At 39.8% G+C, this 17,269-nt stretch overlaps 2 protein-coding genes across 2 annotated transcripts; both read right to left on the bottom strand.

Annotated features, from left to right (window-relative positions):
- Positions 1 to 328: 328 nt before the first annotated feature.
- Positions 329 to 4,247, bottom strand: fam216a (family with sequence similarity 216 member A). The gene is made up of 5 exons (XM_028457677.1): positions 3,852 to 4,247; positions 3,748 to 3,779; positions 2,789 to 2,910; positions 1,064 to 1,190; positions 329 to 972 (listed from the first exon to the last, which is right to left on the bottom strand). Exons 1-5 carry the CDS (start codon positions 4,208 to 4,210, stop codon positions 803 to 805), a joined length of 810 nt encoding a protein of 269 aa, XP_028313478.1. The 5' UTR covers positions 4,211 to 4,247; the 3' UTR covers positions 329 to 802.
- ube2g1b (ubiquitin-conjugating enzyme E2G 1b (UBC7 homolog, yeast)) lies at positions 4,117 to 17,194 on the bottom strand. The gene is made up of 6 exons (XM_028457678.1): positions 17,047 to 17,194; positions 9,907 to 10,009; positions 9,720 to 9,817; positions 8,760 to 8,938; positions 5,912 to 6,019; positions 4,117 to 5,833 (listed from the first exon to the last, which is right to left on the bottom strand). The coding sequence occupies exons 1-5, from the start codon at positions 17,087 to 17,089 to the stop codon at positions 5,933 to 5,935; spliced, it is 510 nt and encodes a 169-aa protein (XP_028313479.1). The 5' UTR covers positions 17,090 to 17,194; the 3' UTR covers positions 4,117 to 5,833; positions 5,912 to 5,932.
- Between the last annotated feature and the right edge of the window lie 75 nt (positions 17,195 to 17,269).

Below are 17,269 nucleotides of genomic sequence, written 5' to 3'. Positions count from 1 at the left end.
AACCTGCTTATTGGCGTATACAGCACCTAAACTTGACCACAAAAAATTATAAAGGCAGTGGCTATCCGTACGGTTGCCGTATCAATATACCGACCTTCCATCCGTACGCAGAACCCCTATTTGGCCAGTTTAGGTTGCGTGACTTACCCTAAAACCTACCCCTAACCCTAAAAATTGCTGCGATATTGGGTTATAACCTAACCCTAAACCTAAACCTAAGATGCTACGTACTTGTACTTCGGTAACCGTACTAATAGCACCGAGGGTTATTCGTACAGCAACCATACAAATAGACACTTTCAATAATAAATACACAACATTTACTGAGTTGACTCAATGATTTAACATTTATTCCAAATGCCAAACTTAAGCATAACATCAATGATTGCAAGGTGTAAGGACTTATGCAGGAAACTAATATAGATAAGTGTACTGGTATATGAAATGTTTTAAATGCCAAATCGGGAAGAAAAAACAAGCATGTTTTAGGGGCCTCCTGCACCCAAAATATTATTTTCTCACCCTAAAAAAGTGTTTACCATGTTTCGTTGGCAACTTTCACGATACACTTGATCAATAGTCTCATTTCCACTAGAAACACACAAATGGAGGGAAAGGTGATAGATTGTGAACCTGGATCAAACTGTCATGTTGCTGTTTCAGGGGGAAACATTACATTTGCAACAAACATGTTGAATGTAGGATAATCTGTAGTATTTTACTAGAACTAATGTATTCACTAGAAATGCAAAGTCTGTACTAAATATAGGTAAACTACAGTGTATATAAGTTGACGCTAGACTTATTGTTCATATGGTCTGTTGACTATCTTTGGAAGTCTAACGTCACAATCAGATCTGTTCTTCCTTTGTGGTTTATTCATGGATGCATCCTTCACAGTGTCCTTTAAGAACAGAGTCTTGTCTTTGTGCTGCTGAACTCCACACTTTGTTCTGCAGGAGTCCCTTTGACCTGGAGTACAGACAAATTACAATACAACCGTGAGACAAACATACGCTGTCTTTTTTAATTGTCGTTTCACACATCACACCCAGGTACGAACCAGGCTGAAGGCATGAATGCAGCACGCTCAGGCGGTGACGTCTCATCAGGCTTCTCATGTGCTCTGTGCTGTAAATGTTTGCAATGCTGGAAAGGTAGCCACGCTGTCCAGCTGTGAGGGCGGGGTGCTGAGACAGATGTGACAACACGTACTTCATGAGAACATTAATGTGTCTCTGATGTGGAATGTTGGTTTTGTTTGTCTTTCTTCTTGTTCTCGATACACATTATGAGCAGAACTTTGTCCATGTGGTTGGTCATAAATCTTGTGTGTGGTTTATGTTGGGTTTTTATGACAGTCCCCGAGCTCAATTACACATACAAGGTGTGCGCACTGAATGAACGGCGTGATCTGATGCACAGTCATTAAAACAAGAAAGTGTCTATTCGTATGGTTGCCGTACGGACAACCCCTGGTGCTATTGGTGTTTACCGAAGTACACGTACGTACCAACAAGAAAGCGTCTATTCCTATGGTTGCCGTACGGACAACCCCTGGTGCTATTGGTATGTTTTCCGAAGTACACGTACATACCAACAAGAAAGCGTCTATTCCTATGTTTGCCTCACGGACAACCCCTGGTGCTATTGGTATGTTTACCGAAGTACACGTACGTACCAACAAGAAAGTGTATATATTCGTATGGTTGCCGTACGAACAACCATTGGTGCTATTGGTATGTTTAGCGAAGTACACGTACGTACCAACAAGAAAGCGTCTATTCGTATGGTTGCCATAGGGACAACCCCTGGTGCTATTGGTATGTTTACCGAAGTACGCGCACGTACCAACAAGAAAGTGTATATTCGTATGGTTGCCGTACGAACAACCACTGGTGCTATTGGTATGTTTACCGAAGTACACGTACATACCAACAAGAAAGCGTCTATTTGTATGGTTGCCGTACGGACAACCCCTGGTGCTATTGGTATGTTTACCAAAGTACACGTACGTACCAACAAGAAAGCGTATATTCGTATGGTTGCCGTACGAACAACCATTGGTGCTATTGGTATGTTTAGCGAAGTACACGTGCGTACCAACAAGAAAGTGTCTATTCGTATGGTTGCCATAGGGACAACTACTGGTGCTATTGGTATGTTTACCGAAGTACACGTACGTACCAACAAGAAAGTGTATATTCGTATGGTTGCCGTACGAACAACCACTGGTGCTATTGGTATGTTTACCGAAGTACACGTACGTACCAACAAGAAAGCGTCTATTCGTATGGTTGCCGTACAGACAACCCCTGGTGCTATTGGTACGGTTACCGAAGTACAAGTACGTAGCGTCTTAGGGTTAGGTTATAACCCAATATTGCATCTATTTTTAGGGTTAGGGTTAGGTTTAGGGTAAGCTTCAGTCTTAATCACGTGACCTAAACTGGCTAAATAGGTGCGCTGCGTAAAGATAGAATGTCGGTATATTGATACAGCAACCGTACGGATAGCCACTGCCTTAAAATAAGAAAATGTCTATACGTACGGTTGCTGTACGGACAACCCCCGGTGCTATTGGTACGTTTACCGAAGTACATGTACGTAGCGTCTTAGGATTAGGTTATAACCCTATATCGCAACAATTTTTAAGGTTAGGGTTAGGTTTAGTCTTAGTCACTTGACCTAAACTGGCCAATGAGGGGCGCTCTTGTGGCATGATGCAAGAACAAGAACAAAGCTCTCTGTTCTCCTGAAATGTGCTGAGTTTGGGTTAGAAACCAACCTGTAAGAACGGTGCAGACATCAGAGACTTTGGAGCGTGAATGGTCTTCATGTACTGACTGACAGCAGGGATATTTCTCTGTGTTACTATGTGCACATCTCCTACTTGGGCACCATCAAATCCTGTCAAACAAAATAAACATTTTATTGACTTGATTATGTTTACATTTATCTTTTAATGGTAAATTACTCACTCATAAAAGTAAGTGTAATATTTTCATAAATGTCAAAGTTAATACAATTTCTATAATGGACCACAATATGAACACAAAATAAAAGCAACAGGTGCATCCCAATAATGTAGAATATAATATAAAATAATAATTAAATAAAAAACATTAAACAAGAGCACTCAGAGAGCACAAGCATCAAATAAAATATCCTCTTAACCAGACATTGGCAGTTATGTTATCTGGATCAGTGATTTTTATCATGGTACCATGATAATTTACACTTTAAAATTTATATAGGTCCAAATTTATTAGCACCCCTTTTTTTCTCTTCCAAAAAAATATTATAAAATGCACAATACTTAATGCCATTTCACTAAAAGGTTTCCATGGGTGTAAACAAATATAGGAGTATAGTGTAGGACTACATGATATTTGAACGCTGATTGGCTGAAATCTCCAAAATGGTAATGCACACACGTAACGGGATATTACATCTGCGTGAAGGTTAAAAGTTGATATAAATGACTCTAAAGACATCTCTTACATTATTTAAATATTTATTAACCACCTTTAGACCCATCATGCATTTATTTGAGGGGTTGGTATCACATCAAATCCATTGTATTTTCACAGAATTTAAAATAAAGTTTTTTCCTCCTGAACAGTAACAAATATGACTTTAATGCAGCAAATATGCTCTCATGGTGAGGTCAAGTTAAACCCATTTATTTGAAGGATAAAATAATCAGCAGTACATTTCTCAGCTTCTAAACACAATTTCACTCACCATCATTCCATCTGTTCTTTGATTCTGCAGATCTACAAAAATAAAAATACAACTTTTATTCTCAGATACGTATTTCAAAATCCAAAGTTTACACCATTGTTTACCTCATTGGGATATTCCCTCTTGCCTTTCTGTACGCATCGTTGCTTTCCACATGGTCTACAAATGTAACTTTTTTCCTCATCGTCTTAAGTTCTGTTTTTCCTGTCACTACCATTCTGACTTCAGTGTGCCGCAAACATCCGAGCCCATTAGTGCAAAATGAAGCCAGTCCTGAAACGTGAGCCCCTTTCACTGGCTTCCAGTTACAGAGCAGAGGTCTAATGTACTTGAACCCAGAGGAAGTTCTCATTGACCAAAGCACACAGGACTGTTTACACACTTTATTGAGCTTCAAGTCCATTATACACTGCATTGACACAAAAATGAAGAAACAAACCCCTCCGAAAACATATAATGGCATTAGAGTGGATTACCTGGGCACACCTTTTTCAGTGTATTGCTTCATGACATTTCCAACGCACCAAATCTGTGCAAATACAGTGAACACCGGTCAGAGGAAGTGAGGGTGAGTTAGATAGGTCAAACTTAAACTAGTAACGTCAACAGCAGTCATGTGATGACCAACAGAAAACTACTGTACACGTCACATTCGCCTAGAATGTTCACAGATAAACACACCCACTGACTCCTTCCAACCTGATTGCATGCGCCAAAATATGTTAAGCCTTATTTTTTTCAGGGCCTATCACAGATTGATCACGTGTTAATGTCATCCAGGAAAGTAAAAACGAGAAAAGTCAACTCAAGTTGATGAATTCCAATCGAACTTGTGTTCTTAAATTGACTCATGGGGGTAAAATAAACACAAGGTGAAAAACGCCATCAAATATCCACTGAAAATAATGAAAAGGGTTCAAACAAATAAGGTAAACACTGAGCAAAATGTGCCACCAAAGTGGAAAACAAAGACAAGGGAGCCCTGAAAGGTTCCCCAAACTCCACAAAAGGATAAAACCAGGTCAGACTTCTAAGCTACAAATGTCAGTCGTTCTTTAACACAATTCCTTTCAGGTTTGTTCATTTGATAAAAATAAGAATGGGGAGAAGAAAAAAAAGTCTTCACGTCACAAGCGGCACTGATTTTTGAGGTAAACGTGAACAATCAACACAAATTGGATGAAAACAGGGAATTTTTGTAGAAGCCAAATGGAGAAAAAAAAACCTCAAGTAGATGTTGCACGCAGCTTATGTTCCGTGAGAGAAAACATTTGGGAATTATGGGTTTAAACTGAGGTAAAGGTGCATTAACCAGTCCACCTGTGGTGCAATCACAGCTTAGTTTGTTTTCACAGGATGCTTTTGGTTATAATGAATTAACAATAAGTTAACAGACATCAGTAGAGCTGTGTGTTAGGAGGAGAATGATGGGGTTTGATCCTGAGACGTTGGCACAAACCTCCAGCTGTGTAATCTTTTATTAAACTCTCCAAACAGTGAGAAAAGCCATTCCTTTCACATCCACAGCTAGAAACAAGACAGAACAGAGCTGTTTGAGGGCATCATGCGGGTTTGAGAGTCATGATAAGGAGTTTGCCAGTTCTCCAGGAATCCAAAGATTTGTCCTTTTTAACAAACCGAGAGGAAATAAAGCCAAAGGAAAGGCATATATGAAGCAATGTCTGTGGAAACAAACACATCCACTGACAGATTTGATGTGGTGATTGTGAAGCTGGAGGGAGGAGTGAGACCGAAAGAAGACCAGCGATCTCCACCGCTAAATTGCATAAGAAACCTGGTATAAAGTAGAAACTTCAGCAGCAGATAAAAAAGCAAGTTAATTTACAGTAGTGACATATCTTACATCATTATTTCTCCAAAATAAATAAAAATAAATATACAATTCCAAGTAGGAAACCGGGCTGAATTTCGCTGGTAGAATTTCTCCAAATGGGCTCATCTGGCTGGAAGATGACGACCGCTCACAGAAAAGAAGTGGTTGAAGCCAACCGACTCCTTTGACTGGCAAAAGAAGGGGTGCAAAAGCCTTTTGTTGAACGTTTCCCTCTGAAGGCATCTCCCTAAACTGTAAGAATAGGAACACTGTGATTATCATCATTACAGACATAAGATTTAACAGAAATAGGAAGTTGTTTTCACCTACCCTGGAATTTACAGTTGGCCTCTAATCAAATGCCATCTCTTGACTTTTTCTTACACAGCGAGCCACCTTCCTCTTGAACTCGCCGTTAGGATCCTCCCGCCACTCTTTCTGCAGGGGCGACATCACATTATCTCAGTGACACACAGACACACACACAGTTCCTGACTTACACACACCTACAAGAAAAATGTGAGCCGTAGTCGGCAAGAAGACACAAGTATGTGGACGAATGACAGTTTGCTGTAATATTAACACTGGTGCCAGGAGAACGATAATGCAAAATATATACTAAAGAAATTTATAAATTAACATTCTGATGGCTCCTTAAGGCAGAGGAATAGAAAGTCAGCGGGTCAGGACGATGATGAAAGGGAAGGAGGATTCCTGATTATTAAACTATAGGATGTTGAGTTTTTATGCATAAACTCTGCTCGAGTGCTGGATCTTCATTCTGTATTTCATTCCATATGTACCATAATTTCCGGACTTTAAGCCGCTACGTTTTTCCCACGCTTTGAACACTGTGGCTTAATCAATGATGCGGCTAATTTGTGGATTTTTTTCTGGTTTTACAAGCTTCGTGCTGCGGAAAAATTGAGCTCCGTCACATTAGACCAGGGGTGCACAATACGACGATCGCAATCTATCGGTCGATCGCGGAGGCATTTTGTGTCAATCGTGCACGTGGGCCGCAAGACCTCATAAATGAATGAGAATATCACAGTCACGTATACAAAAAATGAAACTAAACAATTCAGCTTTTGACCTCAGTTTAAGGGAGCGCTAGCGCAATAATCTGTTCATTTACAACCTCTAATAATAAGTAGAAGACGAAATATATATTTAAATCCAAGTTAAATGCTCTGTTTTTCTCTACTGCGTATGACTGAGAGGGAGATTTTTAATGTTTGCTGATTAAATGTTCTTATTTATTTTGTTTTATCAGTGTTAGTTATCAGTGTTTTCTGATGCAATTTTTAATCACTAATGCAGTGCCAGTAAGAAGTATGTCTTGCAATAGAAGAGTGGGAGGTTAAGTAGCTTTTTCATGGATGGTTTACGTGGGAGGTTTAATTCCTCTTTAATTCAAAATAAAAGTTAAATCCTCTTTAAACTAACCTTCTAAACACTGCATGCACGCACGCAGTGTGTCTGCTCCCGGTGGACAATTTTATGAAATAATTGATTAATGGTATCATTGCAGTCCAAACAAATCAAACACACCTTTGAAACACGCAGCAGCCATGTTGAAAGTCTCAGCTCTGTCTGTCCCTGAACCACAGAGATATTTGAACCACACACACACACACACACAGAGATTTCTTGTTTTATAGATAAAAAATGTAAAGCACATTGAAATGCCTTGTCTATGAAATGCACTATACAAATACATTTGCCTTGTCTTAATATTATACAAATATTGAATACTTATTTAATAATTGTAATAATAATAATACAATCTAATTATTTACAATTATAACCCCACCAAACACAGTAGATCGTGAAGAGCTGTCAGTAATAAAAAAAAAAAGTGTGTGCACCACTGCATTAGACCAATTAAATTGCCGTTAAGGTGGACCAATGAAACTGTTTACATGAAATCGAGCGCGCTCCCACTGAATCATTCTAATCAGTCATTTTGTCACGCACACGCCCTTAATCATGGAGAAGACAGAAAAATGCATACGATGCAGCTTTCAAGTTGCCACACAGAGAGAGCGAGAGACAGCGCTGCAGCAGCATGGATAAAGTAAAAGTCTGCCCGTTTGTAATAGAAGGAAACAATAAACAGCATAAAGCTGCCAAATCATCACTTTGGGTTTTGTTCAGAAGCGATCTGGTCCGTATTATGACTCTGAGTCCGGACTCGATGTGATGTAGTGCACCGTGAGAAGAATGGAAGTTAAAAGTTGTAAATGGACTGATATGTAGATGTGGTGCAGTGAAGAGGAGACTTCAGGTGAAGAAGGAAGCTTATTAGTTGAAACTCATCAGAATACCCAGAATTCTCTCTTAAAACGAACATGAATATAGCAGCTTAGCAGCCCGCCTACCTGCCTGTTTTGATTGGCCGAGTCACCTGAAGAGCACCCTCATCAGTCAAGAGTGCGGCCTATGTGACAGTGCGGTCTTTGTGTGGATTTTTCTAAATTGATAAACTATTAGAATGCGACCGTAAAATTTAGTAGTAATCCTCCAGATGCAGCCTGGCAGCATCTACCATTAAAAGGCAGATTTGTATGTTGAAGGTACATTATGTAGAATTTTCAACTTTTAAATATGTCTTAAATACATAAAATAAAAATATGAATGTTAAGAAACATGTCCTTAGCTATCATGCCATATGTGATTTTTTTTTTTAAGACTACATAGTTATATATATAATAAATATTGCCGGCCCGGCCAACCCTGAACTAGGCCTTCTCTGGTAACAAAAAAACAAACAACCAAACAGTGAGCTACCCGTGAGGTTTACAACTGACAAACAACTGCTTAAACATCTTCACTCATGAACGGATCACACAAGTAAAGCTGACGATACACATCGGCCCACATGGGCCCCCCGAAAACATTTGCGAGATGTAGCAGAGAATATTGTCACCTGTACATTTAGTGGCCATGACCGGATATGGCAGAAGTGTTGGTTTTAGTCAGTACTATGCAACCTGGTGGTGGCAGAAAGTGCTTGCAAATCTCACATATTTCACCTTTAAGATGGACATAATACTGATGAATACTAAGTGGAAACACTATTCAGGGGGTAAAGTTTCATTAAACATCAACATGAAAACTGGTGACACGGACACTTGGATGGCCGCCATTGGCCATGTGAAGAGGAGGAACTCACCGCAGCATCCACGTTAGCTGGCGAGTCGCTGTTAGGATCTGCCAGCATGGAGATAACGCTAATCATGATTGTCTCTACTGTGTGGATTGGAAGCCAGCGCTCCTCCGGCTTTTCATAACCAAACTTATCCTCACCGGGCTCGTGCAAGATCGAGATACAGACGTCTCCATTCTTTGCAACTGTGGAGGGGAAAAATGAGAGATCATTGTCAGCCAGTGGGTAGTACTTTATCAGCATTGAACTAGTTCAATTAGTTTTGCTTGTAATTATAACTTAATCTTAAAACAAAATATAAAAAAATATATATCATTTAAGTACAGTACTTTTTAAAATAATATGTAAAAGGTTTAATGTGTTATAAATTAATAAGAAAAGTAATTTAAAAACTAGAGTAAGGGCTTGCTTGTCATGTGAATTTAAAAAACAAAAATCACAAATTGAAAAATATTTTTAAATAAATAATGTCAAACCTTTATATTAAATGTAAAAAAAAAAAAAAAAATGAAATAAATGAGTATAAATTTATGAAAACATATCAACACACTTCAAGTACCATGGTTATGAACAAAAAGCCAATTTATAATATTTTACTAAATATTTCTTTAATCTATTTTTATTATCCCATGATAATTTACGGCCTCATGCAAAAGTACTCAATTGGGCTGAGACCCACAATTGAGTCGTGGACATTTAAATGACAAATCTTTTAATTATATCCAGGTATTAATTCTTATTGATGTTTATTTGTTTAGGTTTATTTATATAGGTGTGTGGTGTCATCTGAGCTATTCTTACTTCCAACTTAAGGGAACAGTAAAGTAACTTACCTTAACTTGTCATAAAACAGATAATCAACACTACATATTTATTATATTCCTCCAAATCTGTCCAATTACAATAATGACAAAAACATGTAGAATATGTTCATTTTCAAACAGATATTGGAGGGAATGTGTCTACCATTGGGGTGCCAGATTTCAGTGATGAACTTCATCTTGGGCGGTCGTAGTGGGTAATCGTAGGGAAAGGTTAGGTACGCTTTGAAAAACCCTCCTTCACTACAGTGGAAAGGAAACGTCAGAGCACTTACTTTGATTTTCTTTAACACTTTAACCAAATAGTGATTCAACATCAAAATCTGACTCACAAAAGGGTGTCTTGGGGACCGATGATCACAACCTCCCATTTGTAGATGTCGTCATCATCTATTAAACCAGCTGAAAATCCCTCGACAGGGTTCTTGTTGAGCTCTGCCCAGAAAACAAAGAAAGGATCAGTAACAAGAAGCAACATTATGACAACTCACTGATGACGTTAGTTAGTGAGTCAGAAAAAGCTACCCAACAGTAGGTATGCAAGCACGCAAGTGATCACTGATCCTGAGATGTCTGGTTTTAAAGGGTTGAAAAAAAAAAAAAACATTGATTCATACTTGGTTCCAACAAAACAATGTGGACGCCTTGTGTAATCACAGGAATTTCAAAGATTTAAATGTGGTTACCCAAAATGTTGAAAGGACTTTGATGAATCAACCAGATAAAAGTCAGTGATTCACCATTACAGACTTGAATTAGCATTCCGTACAACAAGTACAAACACATTGAGTATGTCACAGTACCGGATGAACAAAATCACACAAAACTGAAGAAATTATCCCAACATTCCCACCAAAGCACGTAAAAACCTAAATATTTGTATTCTATGTATTGAAAAAAAATCAATCATGGACGCTTTTAACACTAGCTGGGTTTCCATTACAGATTTTCACAAAAATAAAAACAAGATTTCTAAATGTCAAAATATAATTGCACTTTGAACCTGTTCCATTGAACATTGTTTTGGGCAAGAGCCCCGTAACTCCCATGAAATCTCATCCCGTCAGACTTCACTGCAGGAAGATGGACGCTCAGATGTGACAATCATGATTTTTAAGTATAATTCTAACAAATGTCCCAGTCTCCTCTTCTGTCTACACGTACCGCATCATGTTTTCTCAGAGAGAAGTAGTCACGTGACCAGGTACGTCATGTCATGTGACCATGTACGTCACGCTCTGTGATGTGTATTTGTGGAAACAGTGTTTCCATAGCGCTTTTGCGGCACATTTCAATATCAAAACGTTTCAAATTCCCCCTCATGAAAGCGTAAAAACCTTTTAACTATATTTGAGTGTTTTTTCGAAATTCAGATGTTTCCATTGCCAGTTTTATTGCGCTTTTAAGATTTTTTCATGTACCTGCTCAATATGATGCTCCATAACAGCATTTCATTTGAGAACTACAGTTTGATCAACTCCAAAGCCTAAAGTTAGTCAAGGACTCTCTGGAAATAACTAATCTCAATGCTGGCAGGGGAACAACTGAGAATGCGCCAAGCTAGAAGATACAGGGCTGAGATCTGTGTGTGGGTGAAGAAGGTGAGACAAGGATAAATGCAACTATACCAATGATCTTCAAAGTCCTGCTTGTGACAGTGAATCAACTTGTAACACACGCGTAATGAAATAGTACACTACTGTCTGTTTATTCACCATAATGTAATAACAAATACCACGTTTCAGGGTCTTGTCAGTATAAAAGGGTTTCGATAATAGATCAAACAAGATCTTGGCTCTTATATTTCATTGTGTTCACTTTCCTGAGTGTCTAAGATGATAAAAAACAAAAACACCACCCAACAAATAAAACCTGTGAATGATGATACTTTGGGCAATAACAAGTAATAATTTAAATATGTAACGGTGGCAAATAAATTTAAGAGTGTCATGTATCAGGCTGTTGTGTGCTTTCCTGCCTGCTTTAATGAAGAATGATTTAATTCCTTATTTTCCTGCTTTATGAGTTAATTATGATTTTAAGATTATGTTGACATTCTACATAAAGGTTATCCAATGTCCTACACTGATGCTAACTTTCAGCTTTAGCAGCAGAATCCATACCTTGTATTGTCATTTGCCACTGCTCCTATGCGTGAATTTTGAATACTATTTCATAATCTTTCGTGAGATATCTAACTACGGGATGGACACTCCTATCAACAGCCCTCAGAAGCATTTTCCCAATCTGCCAATCCTGATTGGCTGGTGAAACGCGCACGTCCGCCAGGGACACTCCCACCTCCTATAAAAGGAGGAAGAGGAAGGACATGCCCCATTCAAACAAATCTTCTCTCTCAGCATATTTCACGTTTTTTATCAGCTCAACTGTCCAAAGACGGATCTTGGGTTTCCAGTCGACGGACGCTGGTATGTATTGACGCATTCTCGACACTAGGTCGAGAAGAAGCCAACGCTTACCTTGCTCTGCTTGGTTAAGTGCTGTCCTGTTTATCACCGGTAGGTATTGAAACTACAAGCCTTGGCTGCGGCTGACGGCTCTTTACCAACGCTGACGCTCCGGTGCACGTTGACTTTAAGTGACTCTCTCACACACTTCCCGGGATCCTGATCATGGATGCAGACCTGTTATCCAGGGGCGCACCGGTATATGGAGAATGGATGTTACACCCGCAGGTGGTGCAATGGTTATGGGCCAGTTTTGGACGGGCTGAGGGGACCCGTTTGCCATGGAGGAAAACGCGCAGTGTTCTTCTCCCTGCACAGCAAGGATGCTCCCCTCGGCATAGATGCACTAGAGCACGATTGCCACATGTGCTTCATTACACATTCCCCCTGTTGGCTTTGATACCGCTAACCTGTCGAGGGTGAGGGAGCATGGTCATACACTGATCCTGGTGGCTCCACATTGGCCTGCCATGCACTGGCTGGCAAAGATTTACCAGTTGCTGCATGCTCGTCCCTGGCGGCTCCCGCTGTGCAGGGACCTGCTATCGCAGATGAGGGGCACAATTTTGTACCTACACACAGAGCGCCTGGTGTTGTGGGCTTGGCCCGAGTGGCTCAATCTGTCAGCCGTGGGACTCTCACAGAGTGTGATTTTTACTATGCAGAGTGCTCGAGCCTCCTCCATTAGATCTCTTTATGATTGTAAGTGGAGGATATTTGAGGGATGTCCCCAGAGGAGTCACATCCCCTTTCAGTGCCCGGTGGGAGTGATTTTGTCTTTCCTGCAGGACCTGATTGACAAGCGCAAAGCCTTTTCCACTGTGAAAGTGCATTTGGTGGCGATCGCCACCTGTCACTTTGGCTTTGGGAACAAACCAACGAGTCAGCACCCACTGATCTGCCTGTGTATGAAGGGAGCGCACAGGCTCCTTGCCGTGTCCAGACCACTGGTACCACCGTGGGATCTGGCGGTGGTTCTGGAGGGACTTAAATGTCCTCCGTTTGAGGAGGCGGTCCTGAGGTTCGCCTCTCTGATGGCTTTGGTTTTGTAACGGGCTCTGGCTAAGCTAAGCGGGTCAGTGACATCCATGCACTCTCGGTGCACCCGTCAAGCACGCAGCTCTTCCCGGGGGATGTGAGAATCATGTGCCGAAGGTGGTGGGCACATGTTCTCCCATTGACCTTTTGGCCTTTTCTGCCGTGGACAGACGAGTTTCACCAGCCAATCAGGATTGGCAGATTGAGAAAATGCTTCTGAGAGCTGCAGATAAGAGTGTGCATCCCATAGTGAGACATATCACTCATATTACTCACAGAACTGGGGTTATGTAAATAACTTAAAATTGTTACACTCTGTTATTTTAGGGACATGCTTCTCACACACCGGTCCAAATCACACACATGCACAAACAGGACCTGTGGACATGCATTAATGGAGACATGTCCGAGTGAGGCTGCTTTTACTATGTGCACCAGAGCAGTGTTGGGGTTTGGTGCTTTGCTCATGGGCACCAGCCAGTTCATATTTGTATTTCTCAAGTTACATGTGCTCATGGTAAACTTGAAAATTAGTTAAAGTGATCGTATACGGCTATTTTAAATCAAGCCAAGGATTATTACATTCCAGTAGATTGAGAGTAAAAAACATTCAAATATGATCGTAAATTATTATAAATCATACTAAGTTTATTTTGTAATTATTACGTAGAAAACTTTTCTTGGCCATAGAAGGTCAAAAATATCAATGGAAAAATAATGCACACACTACCATATCTTCATTGGTTAAACAGTACAAGGTGTAAAATGTTAAGTATATATTATAATTGTCCAATGAATTGAAACTGACATTATTTTTTAACAGGTTATCCTGGTTACATGAAGATAAAATAATAAATTAAAGAATTTTGTGTGACAAGAAAACAAAGTGAGGAACAATGATCATCTTCTACGCAAGGAATCTCTGTCTGGGTGTCTGTGGCTCAAATATCTCTGCAAACAAATGTTAATCTGTCACAAATATGAGGAGAAAAAGAGATTTTAACTGTGGCTCTGACAGAAAAATGTGTGCGATCCTCACACTGCAGTAATCTGATCAAATCAACCTGTTACATTGTTTATCAATAAAGGCGTTTCAAATTAAAAGTTCATTTTCACGGATTTCAGTGACATTTACAAGCGTAGGGAAAACTCCATGTTCCGTGATTTCTAGACAGCCCAAAAATATTGACATCAGTGCCCAGTCCGCCTCCTTTGCTTCAGACCGCCTTCATTCACAGACTGCGCGCTTTTGGTCTACTTACGCGCGGTGGATGTGTCAAGAACCTGGACCGGAGAATATGCGCAGGAGAGAGGTGCGTAACTGCAGACACGTAAAAAAAGCGCTTAAGCCTAGACAAGAGAATAGAGCCCTAAGTGTTTCCATAGTCAGATTAAATAGGATTTAACTTTTGTTCTGAAATAACAAATAACATATTTACATCTGTTTGTGTAAATATGAGTGTCTCAAAGTGTTTCAGCTTTTATTTCATGGTACTTACATCTAGATGTGTTAAACAATTCAGGACAGTGCACCTTTTGTTTGAACCCACCTACTTTTCAATTGAGCAAAAGTATTGGAACGGACATTATCAAATTAACTTAAAGTGAATGACATTCAATATTTGGTGCCAAAACCCTTACTTGCAATAACTGCAATAACTGCATGAAGCCTGAGACCTATTGACTTCACCAGACTGTTGCATTCTTCATTTGAAATGCTTTTCCAGGCCTTTACTGCAGTCTCTTTCAGTTCTTGTTTGTTTCCGGGGGTTTCTCCCTTCAGTTTCTTCTCCAGGAGGTAAAATGCTCTATTGGGTTAAGGTCAGGTGATTGACCTGGCCAGTCTAAGACCTTCCACTTTTCCCCCTGATGAAGTCCTTTGTTGTGTTGGCAGTGTGTTTTGGGTCATTGTCTTGTTGCATGATGAAGCTTCTTCCGATTAGTTTGGATACATTTTTCAGCAAATTGCCAGACAAAATAGTTTTGTAGACTTCAGAATTCAATCTGCTGCTACCATCATGAGTTACATCATCAATAAAGACAAGTGAGCCCGTTCCAGAAGCAGTCATGCAAGCCCAAGCCGACATTACCTCCACCATGCTTCACAGATGAACTTGTGTCTTTTGGATCATAAGTAGGTCCTTTCTTTCTCCATACTTTGGCAGTTCCATCACTTCGATAGAGGCTAATCTTGGTCTCATCAGTCCAGAAGACTTTGTTCCAAAACTTTTGTGGCTCATCTCTGTAATTCTTTGCAAAATCCAATCTGGCCTTCTGATTCTTTTTGCTGATGAGTGGTTTGCATCTTGTGAAATGGCCTCCATAATTCTTCTCTCAAAGTTTTCTTCAAACTGAATTGTGATACCTTCACCCCTGACCTGTGGAGGTTGGCAGTGATGTCACTGACTGTTGTCTTTGGGTGTTTCTTTACAGCTCTCACAATGTTTCTGTCATCAACTGCTGTTGACACCCTTGGCCAACCTGTTCGATGTCTGTTGCTCAGTACAATAGTAGTTTGTTACTTTTTCAGGACATTCCAAAATATTGTTAGCTCTGATCAATTTTCCCTCTTCTCTCAGCTTCAAAATAGTTTGCTTTTCTCCCATAGACAGCTCTCTGGTCTTCGTGTTTGCTTAACAGCAAATACAGTTTTTACAGGTGAAACCCAAAGCCAAAAACAAGGACTATTTAATGTTTAAGCAATCAATCTTAAAGGCAACACCTGAGCAAATACAAACACCCATCAGTCACATGTTCCAATACTTTTGCTCACTTGAAAAGTGGGTGAGTTCAAACAAAAGGTGCCCTGTCCTGAGTAACACATCTAGATGTAAATACCATGACATAAAAGCTGGAATTCTGAACTTTTGTCTCATATTCATGTTTTGATCTGAAACCAAATTGTCTTCAGTATACAACAACAACAAAGGAACTGACCTTGTCGTTCCAATACTTTTGGAGGGGACCGTATGAAAACAGTAGTTATCACTCTACACATTTCACAACGAACCTAAATGTCCCTGATGTTTCCTGGGTTAGGGTTAAGCTTAAAAATACATATACAAAAAAAATAAACATTTTAGGGTATTTCTTGGGTTAGGGCTAAAATAAAAGGGTTAGCAGGGTGAAAAAAAAGAGCTAAAGTAACACTGAAACTTAAAGTGGTGCACCTATCACGTCACGTAAACTGGCCAATGAGGAGCACTCCGTATGAATAGACTAGTAGTCTATTGGTACGTTATCGTATGAATAGCCACGGCATAATAATAAATACAATAATAATTAAAAAAAAAAAAATCGTATGTGTGCAATTCAGAATTAAATTAGCATTAGAAATTGAATGTTCACAAGGTCAGTTTAAAGAGTATTTAACTTTTATTCTGAATTAAAGAGGAATTAAAGCTCCCATGTAAACCATCCATGAAAAAGCTACTTAATCTCCCACTTTTCTATAGCAAGTCATACTTCCTACGGGCACTCACTAGTGGATTTAAAGAAGCGTCAGATTAACGACACTAAAGACAAACATCGCGTGTTTTGATGTATTTTGATGGGTTTAGATATTAGTGTGTGTAATGGTCTGTTTGTGTGAAGGATCCATAAATAGTCCGGCTCTCATTAGCGATGCTAAAGACATCACAAGAAAGAGTCCTTGGATTGATTATTCCTTTGTTCCGTCCGCTAACGAAAGCTCATCCTGTTAGCAGGCTAATTTGGCTCCTGCTAGATCAAAGCGTCCTGTTTGCCAAATATACGTTCAGTACAAGCTTGTGTTGCATTAACTCATAAAATATAACAGCTACACACACTGCTGCAGTGATTTAACATCCTGTTTAAAGCCCGGTTAGCTTACCGAGCTAACTCCCCCGTGGCGTAAACACAGCAATGCGCAGCTACAATAGAAGCTAGCGTTAGCAGCCTCTGGAACGGTCGGATTCACCTTCAAACGGAAACATTTCACGTTACCTGCTAGTTGTTTTCGAAGAAGTAGAGCCGACTGTTCGGTCATGGTACGCAGACGTGGTTTGGTGAACTATCAGGGGGTGAAAAACGGCGCTGGGTCTGAAGCCAAGCCGAGCCGCTGCTTTCTCTCCGTGTTTTGACACCAGTTCGATTACCAGTGCGCATGTGCAGAAGAGTCATTTTTGTTTACGCCAGATTTATTTATATATCTATTTTCAATTGTTTA

The sequence above is a fragment of the Gouania willdenowi genome, chromosome 9, assembly GCF_900634775.1.
Source record: "Gouania willdenowi chromosome 9, fGouWil2.1, whole genome shotgun sequence".
Taxonomy (NCBI): Eukaryota; Metazoa; Chordata; class Actinopteri; order Blenniiformes; family Gobiesocidae; genus Gouania; species Gouania willdenowi.
Note: the sequence above shows the minus strand (reverse complement) of the source record. Positions and strands in the feature narration are given on the sequence as shown.